The 14,474-nt window shown below is 34.4% G+C and overlaps 1 protein-coding gene across 1 annotated transcript in view; it reads right to left on the bottom strand.

Moving 5' to 3' along the window:
- DYNC2H1 (dynein cytoplasmic 2 heavy chain 1) overlaps nt 1-14,474 on the bottom strand; it is a 151,584-nt gene that overhangs the window by 91,305 nt on the left and 45,805 nt on the right. The window contains 10 exon segments of the mRNA XM_030446994.1: nt 712-833; nt 2,564-2,687; nt 2,854-3,014; nt 5,457-5,570; nt 7,942-8,079; nt 9,671-9,825; nt 10,685-10,766; nt 11,668-11,810; nt 12,681-12,794; nt 13,775-13,883. Of these exon segments, the coding sequence (XP_030302854.1) occupies nt 712-833; nt 2,564-2,687; nt 2,854-3,014; nt 5,457-5,570; nt 7,942-8,079; nt 9,671-9,825; nt 10,685-10,766; nt 11,668-11,810; nt 12,681-12,794; nt 13,775-13,883 (1,262 nt within the window).

Genomic DNA, 14,474 nt, shown 5'->3' on the forward strand with positions numbered 1-14,474 from the left:
ATTTTTTTAAGACTATGGATTCAAAGGGAAAAAAAAGAGTAAATATAACAAAGTAATTTAGATATATTTGAGAAAGACCTCTTTCTTGTGATTTCTATAAGCAAAAATTTCACACATAAATTCATTTAAAAATTTCACACAAAAATTTTCACACGTGAAAGTTTTCACTACTGATCACATAACTTGAAAAATTAAAACCATACACATCATTCAAATGTATTCTTGAGATCAGAATAAACTATTCCAATACAGAATTTTAAGACCTGGCAAAACAAGGATTATAGATTCCTCAGATTATGGATGGTTATTCCATAGGTTATGGAAGACCATGTCATATTTTTTGATCCTAAGGAAAACTGTTAAGCTTCGTATATGACTGAAAAAAGAGGAACTAAACATCTCATAAAATAGCATGGGTTTCACAGACAGAATAAATTTTAAGCATATCTGTGATGTTTATTGCTCCCTTACACATTTCTCCCAAGACAGGTAATATGATTTGCCAAAAAACCACCCAAGGGATAGTTTCCAGGAAAAATGATATATTGCACATTTGGTTTATCTGTCACAGCACGAATGTTTTTATTACTTATAGATGAGGTACAATTCCTAATATCTTTTGGTTTTGATAAATTTTTAATTCCTATTTTACGGCTTTAGTTTCACCACAGTTGGAATTATGAACTTTTTATATATAAATGTGTAACTTACGCTTCCAAACCAGCCTTTTCTTTTTCCAAAGGCTGTATTCTTTCTAGCACATGGGAATACTGGACATTGGCATTCACCCAAGCTGCTAATGGAGCAGCTGCAGCACTGGCTCGCTTAGCATTCTGAAAAAAATCAGGAAATTAAAGTCCTTGAAGTATAACCTAGGTGAGATACATACAGAGTAAAAGCCTGCAACATATTTACAAGATATCAACTTAAATATGCAAATTAGCCAAGTAGTCCACTGAATTAAGCCTTTAAATTGTTACTAACTGTAGGCCATCAATCTTTAGAAAATAATTAATAATGGGTATCTTTAAAACTATGTAGCTTCACCAAAGTTAGGAGGCTGAAATTCATACAGAATCACAGAAGGGTTTGTGTTAGAAGGCACTTTAAAAATCAAACAGTTCCAACCTTCCTGCTATGGACAGGGACATCCCAATAGTCTGTGTTGCCAAAGCCTTACTCAACCTGCCCTTGAACACTGCCAGGGATGGGGCATCCACAGTTTCTCTGGGCAACCTGTGCAAGCATCTCCCACCTGCACAGTAAAGAATTTCCTCCTAATATCTAATCTACATCTATGGTCTTTCTGTTTAAAACCATTACCCCTTGTCTTATCACTACATGATCTGGTAAAAAGTCTCCCCAGCTTCACTGTAGGCCCCATTCAGGAACTGGAAGGCTGCTATAAGGTCTCCCCAGAGCCTTCTCCAGGCTGAACAACCCCAACTCTGTCTGCATAGGAGATGTGACCAAGCCCTTGGATCATCTTTGTGGCCCTCCTCTTGACTCGCTCCAACAGTTCCATGTCCTTCGCACGTTGGGGGCTACGTGGGGTCTCACAAGTGCTGAGTGGAGAAGGAGAATCACCTCCTTTGACCTCCTGGTCAAGGTTCTTTTCTGCAGCTCAGGATACAGCTCATGTTGAACTTCTCATCTACTAACATCCCCTTCTCCTTAGAGCTGTTCTCAATCCATTCTCCATCCAACCTGTATTTCTGCTTGGGATTACCCCAACACATGTGAAGGTCCTTGAACTTGGCCATATTGAACTTCATGAGGCTGGAACGGGAAAACCTTTCTAGCCTGTCAAGGTCTCTTTGGATGGCCTCCTTTCCTTCCAGAGTGTTGACCATACCACACAGCTTCAAGCTTGCTGAGGATGCACTCAATTCCACTGTCCATGTTGTCAACAGACATTAATTAATGCATAATTTATCAGTGTGTTCCTTCTCAGGAATCCACAACTTTCCTTTTAAAAATAAAGAGCTAATATTTAAGAATTCCTTTTTATAGCTACTGCCAAATCACAGAATCACAGATTGTTAGGGGTTGGAAGAGACTTTGAAAGATCATCTAAGCACATCCCTCTGTAAGGGCAGAATCACCCAAAGTAGGTCCCACAGGAACACAATGAGGTGGGTTTTGAATGTCTCCAGAGAAGGAGAATCCACAACCACACTGGGCAGACTGTGCCAGTGTTCTGTCAGATCATGCATATATTTAATCATCATTAGTCCCTCTTCTTTGAATTAACTGTACTGTTAAGACTCATACTGCGACGAGGATGCCAGGAGCCAGGTACAGTTCCTTGCCCTGAGTTCTAAATTATACCAGACAAAAATCTCAGAGAACTTGACTCTATAACGACTTCTCAACCCTCTGCTCCTTAGTCATTACTAAAATTCTCAGTTAGGTGCAGTACACAACAGTAATCTCTGCTACACTTTTGTCTCTTTATACTGACAAACTCTGTAAGCAAAATTAATCAATTTTTTTTCTAATTTAAGTTGATTCTAAAAATTATGTTGGCAAGTCAGGCAATCACACCTTTTTCTAGAATTACCTTTGGATCAAAAGATGATCTGTTTTTAGAAAGAAGTTCTTCAACACTCTCTCTTATTTCTTTTGGAATATTACGAGCATCAAAAGTTGCTATATCCTCTCTCACACCTCTTTTGGCCAAGAAGCTGAAAAAAAAATAATCAAATAACTAAGTAAAGAAGAAATAATGATAAAGAGGTTATTTCCCCATTAAGCCCAAGAATGCTGCATACATGTTATTCCTGAATATAGTAGAAGGTATTTCATATTGTGAATTACTATTCAAATTTAAAGCTTAAATAAAATCCTCACCTCTTCATGCTCACCCATGATGTATCAAAAATCCCCATCAGCCTTAAAACTCCTTCCAGTATGTCTCTGATTATGTCAGGGGGCATCCGTAGTGACCGAATTTCTGACAAAGACTCTGGCTTTATATCTCCAACTGCTAATTTAGCTTCATTAACCAGTGGCTTAAAAGACAAAAACACATTAAAAAAGGAGGTAAGAATCACACACAGAATCACACAGAATTGTCATGGATGGAGAATATCTCTGAGATCATGGAGTCCAACTGTCAACCCAGAAAAAAACCACCATGCTCACTAGTAAAATACCCTGAAGTGCCACATCTACATGGCTTCTGAACACCTGCAGGGATGGTGACTCCACCACCTCTCAGGGCAGCCAGTTCCATTGCTTGTCTGATTACTCCTTCAGTAAAGAACATGTTCCCAATACCTAGTTTAAACCTCCTCTGGCACAACTTCAGGCCATTCCCTCTAGTCCTGTTATTACTGGAGTAAAAAGACAACATGCACCTCACTATCACTTTCAGACAGGTGTGGAGAGAGACAGTATACTAGATAGGATACTAGAGAGCAACAGGATACTAGATAGAATACTAGAAATTGAACACTTGCCATTTCAGTTCTCATAAAATTTCTTTTATTTTTGCATATTTTATTACCTAGCCAACTGTGATTGATGCATATTCAATCACACAAGTTATTTAAAAATTGCCATGTGGTCATAAATATATTTCTCTATAAGCAGCACAATATAATCCTAACATTTCCTTTCTTTTTATTCAGTGCTGTCATTCATAAGCATTATATAAACATTAGTTTCAATCATGTTTGTTTGCTCTTCCATTGCTTAAATGTTCATTATGATACAAGTATGTTTTAATAATGATGCTAATTACTATTTCTAGACATATCTGATGATATCTCTGTAAATATATGTAGTAGAGGTCACAAAAGCTTTCTATTTTCAAGAGCTACACAAAACCTGGCAGCCCTTGCCCATATCAATAAAGTAACAATATTATAAAAAAACAAAAGAAAGTTAAAGATTTTTATTAAAGACTGTACACACTGCACATCCTTCAAATTTCTCCAAGACCTCAGAAAAGCATTTACCCTAATCTTTGTCATTGTTACCCTAACCTATGTCACTGTTTTGTGTTACTTTAAATATAAGGTTGTAATTCCTTGGTACCTATGATACTGAAAAAGAAAGAAATTAGGTTGCTGTATTTTTCCCTTATTCTTTAGTACAATTTTGAAATGAATAGGATGAAAAGTAAAGAGTAAAAGCAATGACTAAACACACATACCCTGGAAAAAAACTGTTTATTCCTGGTTTGGGCCAGGATAGTTTATTTTCTGTCTTGTAATTTTGCTTTCAGCTAAGTTTCTTGTAAATAGCTGCACTTGCTGAAATTAACAGCAAGCTTCTCAGTCAGTGTCTGCTTCTAGGACTGATAAAACTCGATGTTTATAGTTACAGCTGGAGAATGGTCTGCAGAACCAAGGCCACTGCTCAGCTCTGAGGAACATCTTGTGCCCCAGAAAGAGAAAGGGAGTAAAGAGGTCACACCTGTAGCCCTTCTTAAGGGAGGAGCAGACATGATAAATGACCAAAGTAGACCAGAATATTCCATCCTATCCGGGTCACACTGAGTACAAAGAATATACTCAATATATATACTCAATACTCAAGGGTCAATCCCCTTCTTACCCTTCTTCCCCTTTTTCACCTGTCCCTGTTTGCTTCAGCACCCTGGGAGGATTCTGTCCATTTGTCTGCCTGTGGTCCTGATCTGTGCCAGCCTGAATCCCTGCGTTCCTGTCTCCAGCTCCCGACTGCTGCTGACTCCAGGAGTCCAGCCTGGACTTTCCCAGGACTGCCCTGCAGCCTTGGGAGTGATGTGTTATTGGGGGAGATGGGAGGAACATGTTACCATTTTCCTCTATATTTGTGTGTATTTAATATTTTTTTTCTTACTGTTTCATTAAAGCTGTGTAGTTCAGTTTCCAACCCATGAGTCTCTTTCCTTTCTTTATCAGAAAGGGGAATTAATAGAAAGCATCTGACATTTGGTTGATAGCTGGCCCAGCATTAAACTATGACATGCTTAATGGCTGTAAGGTCTCTTGTAGTTAGCTATAATGTCATTAGAATATATAATTTTAAGAATTTAACAGCAATTGGAAATTATTTCTAATTAAATATTGTAATTCAGTGGAAAGTAGCAAGACCATAATATTACCAGCCTGACCACAGTGTAGTGATGTAGTTTATCTACAAGAAAAGTTAGTTGAAAAACATTCCATAAAATCTGCAAAACTCAGCTGTAGACTCAGCACAAAAAAACACCAGCTGGAAGTGAGATTTGGCCTGAAAATTCTGTAGTTAAGAACGAATAGAAAACAAATGCCAAAATGACAGCCCAAAACTAGCAAACAGAATACCGTTTTCTAAGGCATAAAAGTTTTAATATCAAATTAATTTAGAGCAAAATTTAAGAAATGCAGGGATATTTCTGCAGAACCATTTTGCATGGCAGGACTTGAGTAGATTAAATAAAATCAGACTGTGAAATATTACTTTTTCTTATCAGCTCTCACCTGAACCTCTTTTAGTTCATTTTCAATTTTTCTTTTTCTTTCTTCTATTTCTGCAGCTTCTTCTGCTATCCGGTGTTTTAATTTTTCCATTTCTGTTTTTTGCTCACTAGCATTCTGTGAAGAAAATAATGTTAGTTTTCAAATTTCCATATTTTATTACTTTAGATCTCCTATTTATTTTAGCCTTACGAACAGTCACAATTTACACGATTCCAATTACCACAAAATATCTGAGAATATTTGATACTAGACATATCGAATAGGTAGCTAAATTATATGGAATAAGCATCTTATGTTTTCCTGTGTCTCCTTCCCTGTCTTGATGAGAGATGAGAACTGTACCTCTATTTTTGAGGGTCATTATGATCTTTTTTTCACCTTTGTTCTCATTTCCCATTCCTTATTCAGATGTCAGTCCCTCTCCAAACAGATAAAGAGTGACAGCCTCTGTAAGATTCTTACTGCATTTCAAAGTAATATCTTCCTGCTATTGTCTTTGTAGCTGCTCCCATTTCTATTTCTTTCATGACACCACTAAACTTCCCTTTTCTATAATGTTTACAGAAGCAGCAGTTGTGCTGGAACTAAAGCCTGTTAGCCTAAAAATACTAATCTATTATTCACTTGTAAATTTGCACCCATCTGTCTGTAAGGATACCTATTGTGTACTACATATATGTTATCTTTTTATTCTCCTGGATTTATACTGTGCCTACCATACAGCAGACCTTAGCTATTACCCATCTTGAGGACTCACTTCAGTACAGCAATAAATGCCTAGTATACAAAATTGCAATAAATGAACCTTATATACCCCAAAGTTAAAAAAAATAAAATAAATTTTAAAAAAACTCAAATATAAGAAAAAAACAGAGGTTACCAATATCAGCTAAAAATCAAGTATTTAAGGATAGATGCAAAAAATCAAACACTAATAAGCTATGCTTAGCTCACCTAAAAAGTAAAAGACAACAAATCCCAGACTAAATTTTTTCCAGTATGTGATCCATTATTATAACCAGCAACTGTCAAGCTGAGCTTGCAGGAGAGGGTAACAGATGTACATAAGCACAGAAAAACATGAGATTAATGTTTACCTTTCTAAGCACTTAACCCAGGCTATATACCAGTGTGTCATTAGAGATTACATTCAAATACATAAAACATTAGCTACATAAAACTAGATTGGACATTTCAGGCACATGTCTAGGTAATTAATGATAGCTCTGAATAAGAAAACCTTAGAATTCAGTTGTAGGTCAAAAGCCTTGCTCTGAAAGATGATTATGAGTCTGTATGTATCAGAGCCCTCTCTTTTACATAAACTAAACATCTGAGGTGACATTAAAATGTTAGAGGGCACCTATACTCGATGCTTATCTAAATAATCAGAATTCTACTGTAATTTTTCTGATGTCAGTGAACCTAACATGTTTCATTGCTATTGGTCTGCTCTTTTATTTTGTCCTACAGTGTAGAATGTGCTACCCATACAACCTGTAACTCTACTGGAGAACAGCAGACACAGATTTAAAACAGAAATCAGAGAAAATGGTATAATAAAGTCTTTGAGGTCAGCAGTGAACACACAAAGCCAATCATCATTATTAAAATTCACATACAGTAGATAGCTAAAGCCTAAAAGTATTAAAAATTCCACCTAAAAGTAGACGTATAAAAATGGGAAGTAATGCACCTTTTAAAACACTGAAATGTCAAACCATTTGAAAAAGCAGTCATCTGCATATATAGAGAACATCTTTTCAGTAAGCTTCTTTATTTAAGTTTGGTTCAGAGTGGTAAGACTAAACCAGTGACAAAACAAACACTGCAGTGACAGCACATTCATTACAGCTTATGCTGCATTTATGACTCCTAGAAGCATGAACACAGAAATCTATTTCCCACACAATTATTTTACTTAATTGAGAAAATGCTACTAAAGGAATTTCTTCTACAGAAGGTCTACCTCTGAGATGAAATAGAAAAATTGAAGGAGTGATGGATACAGGTATTATTTAGCGTTATTTGATGTTAACTACAAAGGACCTCACGAAATACACACTTCCTAGTAGCCCACAAATTTAATTCCTGATATTTGTTACTTAAAATAGTGCTACTTGTCAGTATTTAGTTTACATTTCCTGTCTGTAATAAAAATAAAATGCATCAGTTTGGATTTATGAAGTTCTAGGAGAACTTTCAGACTAAACTACAGCAGTAAACACTACTTAGGTGCAAAACTTGCACTCCTATCTTCCTACTCAGTCAGTTCAAGTATTATTTAAATTATATAATCCCCTGTTCTATTGCAAATTTATTCAAACCACAGGGCTCATGCACTCCCTTAGGCAAAGTCTTGTAAAAGCATCAGTCTTTGTAACCTGTATTCTTTTGATGAGAATACAAAGCACAAGCAGCTATGTATACCAAAACCAGAAAAGCATCTTTTTTTTGTTCACTTTGATGTGATTATATACAGCACCTGCATAGACACTGTAATTTCTTGAAGGGCAGCATCAGCCTCATCCTGCTTTGTTTTGAGTAAAATGCTTTGTTCTTCAGCTTTTCTGTTCAGTTCATCAACCAGGGCTTTAGCTTCATTAAGCTTTGAAACACCAGCCTACAAAAGTTTACAAGAAGCAGTTATTGAGCAATGAATTTGAAACAGATTTTAATGAAGGATAGTTGCAAATAGTATGCACAAACTAAAAGTGATGTAGACTAATATATTTAATCTATGTTCCACATTTTTTTAATATTATTCACATTTTCTTTGTCTTGTTCAACCCAAGAATGAGATTTCGTAGTTCTAGATGAGTTTCTCTAAGACCCATTACTACATCAAAAAGTTCTCAAAATAACTCTCTTTATAATGAAACAGCAACTAGTACATAATCTTTTTCTCATTAATTCAATAGTGTTTCAGTTAATTGATATTAACTCCATATAATTATATATTAATACGTATTGTAATTTATATAGCATATGTATATTGATTATATAATTTTAATATATATTAATCTTCACTAAAAGGAAATCTACCTAAACAAATTGAACCAAACTAAATTATCCCATTTCTACATATTCATACATTCTCTAAAGAACACAGATGTATGTAAGCAAAGCCTCAATTACACTTAACATTACATTTTTTATCAATTCACACTCTCTACATTATTTACTCTGTGGTAATCAGATATAAGGTTTATTCCAAAACACATTTGAAAAAAAATTTATTATGTGGAAGATGTTTTGACTTAGGGTACACATTTCTAATTTTCACACAAATTATTAGTTTTATTTGGCCAGAGCATTTAAAAAGTAAATTAGTGTTTGTCACAAACAAACTGCAGCTACTTTCTAAATAAATAAAAAAGCTATTTCAATCATTAAAACCAGAAATATTAAATTGGCTGCTACAGTGGTGGGAAAATATTGGCGGGCAGAATGAGAACAGAGTAGAATAGAGAGCAAGGAAATAATTTCATTTTGATGGATGCTTTCAGAAGATACATAGCTTTGCAACTGAGGCTTCAGAACAGCAGCAAGGGTCACTGGGAAAAGGAGCTGAAAGCGCAAGAGAAGGGTAAAGACAAAAACTACCTGTCCTAAAGGATCTTACAGGTGTTTACAGAAATATACTGGGATGAGAGGGGAGGGCAGGACTGGAAAGGTAAATACAGAACTGTATAAAGGTCTGATGTATGGAAAGGAATATGAAATCAGAACACAAAATGAGAGAAAATCTTAACTCTGGCCCAGCAAATCTGGGCCAAAGCTACACAAAAGCACATGAGGTAAAAGATAACAGCTTGTCAAACTAGGATGGAAGGATCACACAAAGCAGAAACTTATAGAGATATAAAGAAAGGGATGGAATATGGAGCTACATGAGGAAAATTTATACAAGCAGAGGCAAGATTTGAACTGATGGAAAGAAGATGGGTTGTAAGTGCTTTCAAGAACAAAACATACTCAGAGGAAAAATATTAACAAAAAATAAGAAACCTCTCTTCACTCTTTGAGGCATTTGAAGAGAGATGTACATCAAGATTCATATTAGTGCTCTCTTGAAACCACAGAATAAACCATATGCCAACCGAGGACACCTCACACAACATGTTAGCAGCTACAGCCCATTAATACACAAGGCACTTCCAAATGTGAAAGCAATTTGAAAAGCCTTATTTTAAAATGTTTTAATTACCTACCTGCAAGTGCTTCTGCCTTTTTATTAGCTCTCTTCTTTTACTGTTATTGATGGTGCTGTATATATGAAGGAACGTCATATACCTGCTAGGTGTTGCTCCATACATTTTACATGATTCATGAATTGTCAGAAATGACTTCAGAAAATCAGAATCACCTGTACAACATAATTTGTTAAGTAAGTAAAAACATACTCATTCTTATCTCACATTCAAATAACTAAGGAAAAGGAACAGAATATGTTTTTTGAGATAAAAATTAAGGGTATTCAATGTATCAAAATACACTTTTTTCAAAGTACTCTCAGGGAAACAACATGTAATTTCATTTGAAATACATATTCCTCCAAAAGAAACATACCAAAATAGTTTCAAAGTAAAATCATTAATTCATGTTTGGAATAGAAGGCAAAATCAATTGCAGATTATTCAGGGCTAATCATAAAAGAAATTTTATTTCCACATAAAATGAATTTTAAAATAGTTGGACTTTTTCAGAAATTAAGTCCAGTCCATGTGGTTTTGTCTTCTCCCTTTACTCTGATGACAGGTAGATTAAAAGTTTTTTCTGAATATTCCAGGTCCTTCAGCTTGTTGAACAGTTTATCAAAAGAAGCAGAAAATGTAATGTCAATTGTATTACCATACAAAAGAAAAACCTGGTAAAACATATCTACACATAAATGAATGAAGTACTGAGACACAGATTAAGTACCATGACCTAGGATAAAAGTTTATGATAGCACAAAAACTAAATCCTAAAATGTAACTTAACTAGTTTATAACACTGAATATATGTAGTGACTGCTAGTTACAGAAGACACTGGGTTTGATCAACTAGGTTCTATGCTCCAGACTAATGTTAACTTGTGAAAAATGACTGCCAAATAACAGCAAATTCTATGAATACTCTGGAAAAAACATCCTTGATCTATGCTGTTATCTATGTCCAACACAGGAATGAATAACTGTATAATAATAAATAATCATAGCTAGTTGGTCCACCTATATTATTACCTGAATGTTTTCTCTTAAGTTCCTTGTGTGCTTTTCCAGTATTTTCTTGTTCATCTGAATAACACAGAAGCATTTCAGGTATCTAAAAAAATGAACATGTTTTTTTGTATGAAAATCAGAAACACTGAAATTTGAGCTAAAATAAAAACCCCAACTATATATATATATAGTTCTATCTAGTTTCACATTTGAAAAGACTGAATATGATAGCTTTATTCAGAATAAGCTATTTACATAACATTTATAGTATTAAAAAGATCAATTCTGCCTTTCCCTGTCACTTGATAACCTCCTGCTCTCTCAAGCAGAAGAGCTTTTGATGGCTACAAAAAAGAACCCAACAAATTCTTAGGGGACTCTTATGATAACACAGAGGTCAAAGATGTAAGAAGATAAACAACTCAGCAGGAAATCTGAAAGTCTTAAGTCTGTCTATGTATGTCCTGTACATGAGGTTGTACCTGGTAATACTTCACCAGTAGTTCAAGTTGGGGCCATGAAGCTGTGGCAGCCTTGCCCCTGCCAGGGTATTGGATTTGGCAATCTCTTAACACAAAGAAGTAATATATATCTTTCTTAAAGATACACTATGAACATCCTAAAATAAGCAGATTTTGATCCTAAAAAACCACACTTGACTCCGTTTCCTCAAGCATAATTGGCTTGAACATTTTGCTTGCTTGCAGTCTATTTGTATTTTGTTCTTAAATGGTGTGCTTGATTAGAGTCAGAGTTGTCAGCATTTTGTTTGTCAGCCCTTAGAGAGAATGAAACATGATGCTACTAGTAAAGTAACAATGCTGATATTACTACACTGTGCTACAGAATTTTCTTTATTTGTAGGACTGCACAAATTAATTAAATACACACAATAACAATTATTCCTTCACAACTTTAAATATTTTGCTCTTACTAACCAAGGCTCAGTTATTTTTGGAGATACTAATTCAAAAAGGTCACAGTTTTTAATCAATAAAATTTACCTTTTTCATACTGCTTTCTGACCAGGTTTCCATCCACAAAACCTGACATTTCTTGTAGAGTGCTGGATTACTTTCACAGTTTATTGTGAAATTTAAATTGGTAGAATCCATGATCAAGACAACATGGAGATTTTGTTGGATCCCTAGGAAAGTGCAACATATTCAATATTTAGCAAACAATGATCTGACTACATGATGGCAGATGTAGTGCAAATTCAACATAATTTACTGTCCTTCATATACTTATCACAAGGTCATTTCTGAAAAAAAAATAGTATTATACTGCACATAGTGCTAGGGCAGGAATATTTATAAACAGAAAAAATTATTTTGATATCATGAATTCTCGTTGTGCATATTAGTGTAATTTTTTTAAATTTAGAAGTGCTGATAGTATTTAAATAGACACCAGTAGTTCTCATTCTCATTTTAATCAATGAAGACCAACAGAATCAATTAGAAGCAATTCCAGAGCCCTCAGTTATGGCTGCCAACATCTGTATTCTTTCAGTCACGTTCTTCCTTTTATTTATAAACTACTTAATCTTTTTGTTGCTCCAAATAATGAAGAAATATGAATATATTTCATAATAATAATTATTCACAATCATGAAGAAAACTATCTGAAAATGTGCTTACAATTACTTAGAATCAAGTCATTTGTAGTTGCAATGGGCAAACAGAAGAAAACTGTTACTAGATATATATGCTTTAATAAACCAAAAAATGATGGGGACAAAACCTCTTTTCCTTCTCATTACTTTCAACAGCACAGATTTCACAACAGATTTGTAGAATATTCATAGCTACAAAATTTCTGAGAGAAGAATGAATTTTAAATTGAGGATTCCGTGTCCTCAAGTATCACTGTAATCATTCCTGCCTGGTTTTAATAACTAACTGAAAGTATAAAATGTATACAAAATAAGGATCAGCTTAGAAATTATTTGTCCATAATTATAACCTTGTTTTAATTTTGTAATAAATTATATGTTATGATTTTGTTCACTTACGGTAGGTGAAATAGTTGAACACTGGTCCTGTAAATCCATCTTGTGAAGCTTGATCCTTCAGAGGAGAGAGTAATGGTTCTAATTCTTCTGTTTTATATAGTCCAGGAACTTCTCCTATTACATGAATGAATTTAAAATGTCAGATCAAATACACTGTAGTTCTTCAAAATCTTTTGAAGGATTCTCTTGAATCCTCTGTATAGAGAATTTGAATATGGCAGAATTCACCTCCACACTTTTATGAGCATCATCCCATATCCTTCATCATTCTTTTCATGATATCACGGAAACAACAAACTACAATATATGGATTCCATTTAATTTAAACTGCCTAACTTGTTTATATTACTGAACTGTATTTCAAAAACTCATTCAAATCTACCCAAAGACAGTGACCCAATACAGCACACAAATCAAACCGGACTTTATCATACACAAGAAAACAAAAACATGTGAGTTTTGACAATCAATAACAAGAATCTGGTGCTGTAAGAAGACTTAGACTAGCACCTGGGAGACAAGAAAACCTGGTGCTCTTAGCAATCAGCTCTTAAATTACTGCAGTTACAAAAAAATTTAGTGAGCTAGTTTAGTGAGCTCCAGTTTTCTCCCTGATCAGGGAACAACACTAGATAACAAAATAAATTAATTTTTTGTTTGTTTTTATGATTTCTCATAGGATTATTAATTTATTTTGTTATTATTATTCATCATCTAATTACTTTCAGAAAAGTGAGCTTTCATGGTGTTCATTTGAATAAATGAAATGAATTCATTTGAATTACACGATCTAGTAAGACACTGGGGAAAGCTCTCAATTTTATCAGAAAAGGGAAGCTGTAGAGTAGAATACATTACTATTTTGTTGTAACACCATTGTAAAAAACTCCTTTGAGGTAAGTTTTTAATTTGCAACTTTAAAGAATAGAAAGCACCCATACTTTCAGGGTACAAGCAAACCAGCTAAAACAATGTAGAATGCTAACCATCAGTTCTGGTGTGGACATCAAGTTAGAAAACATGATCTAATTCTGCCTTATTGAGCCACCTCTGGGTAGTAAAGTATTCCCATAATTTTTCTGGGCTTGTCCCACCTGAAGATAGTAAACTGTTGATCATCTCAAGGAACGTGGAATGAACAAATTGATAGTCTTCAAGCAGCAATACCACCTGCTGGGCTTCAATGCCAGCAAGCTCCATCACCTAGAAGCAGGGAAGACATTTAAATTTCAGTATATGGAAGACACACACACACACACACACACACATATATATATATATATATATATATATATATATATATATATGAAACTTTTCTTCATTGTACACTACATCCTTATCTTCTCCACAGCATCTACTTTATTATATATTTATAAAATATTACTAGGTGATTCAGTTATATGAGATAAAAAATATAAAGAACATTCTTCCTAGATGTAACAGTTTGGTAATAAAAAAATAATTAAAACCTTCTTCCTTAGAGTGTATTTATATTCCAGATGTGACTCTACTAGACTTGTAACACTTCTTTGTGTGGGCTTAGCTCTAGAATTTTCATTAGCATTGCTGAAGGTACTGGGAAACTCCTGATTCAAGGTCTGCATTTGTTTTAAAATAACAAGTACGCTTTCATCAGTCAATAAAATTTTACTTGATTCAGCTGTTATCCTATTTACTGGCAGACCAGGGTAGAGACAGAAAAAAAAAGTATATACAAATATGAAAATATACCCATGAAAAAACCCTTACCAATATTCACATAAACTTTGAATTTAAAAAGTCCACAACACCCAT

Source organism: Calypte anna, chromosome 1, assembly GCF_003957555.1.
Source record: "Calypte anna isolate BGI_N300 chromosome 1, bCalAnn1_v1.p, whole genome shotgun sequence".
Taxonomy (NCBI): Eukaryota; Metazoa; Chordata; class Aves; order Apodiformes; family Trochilidae; genus Calypte; species Calypte anna.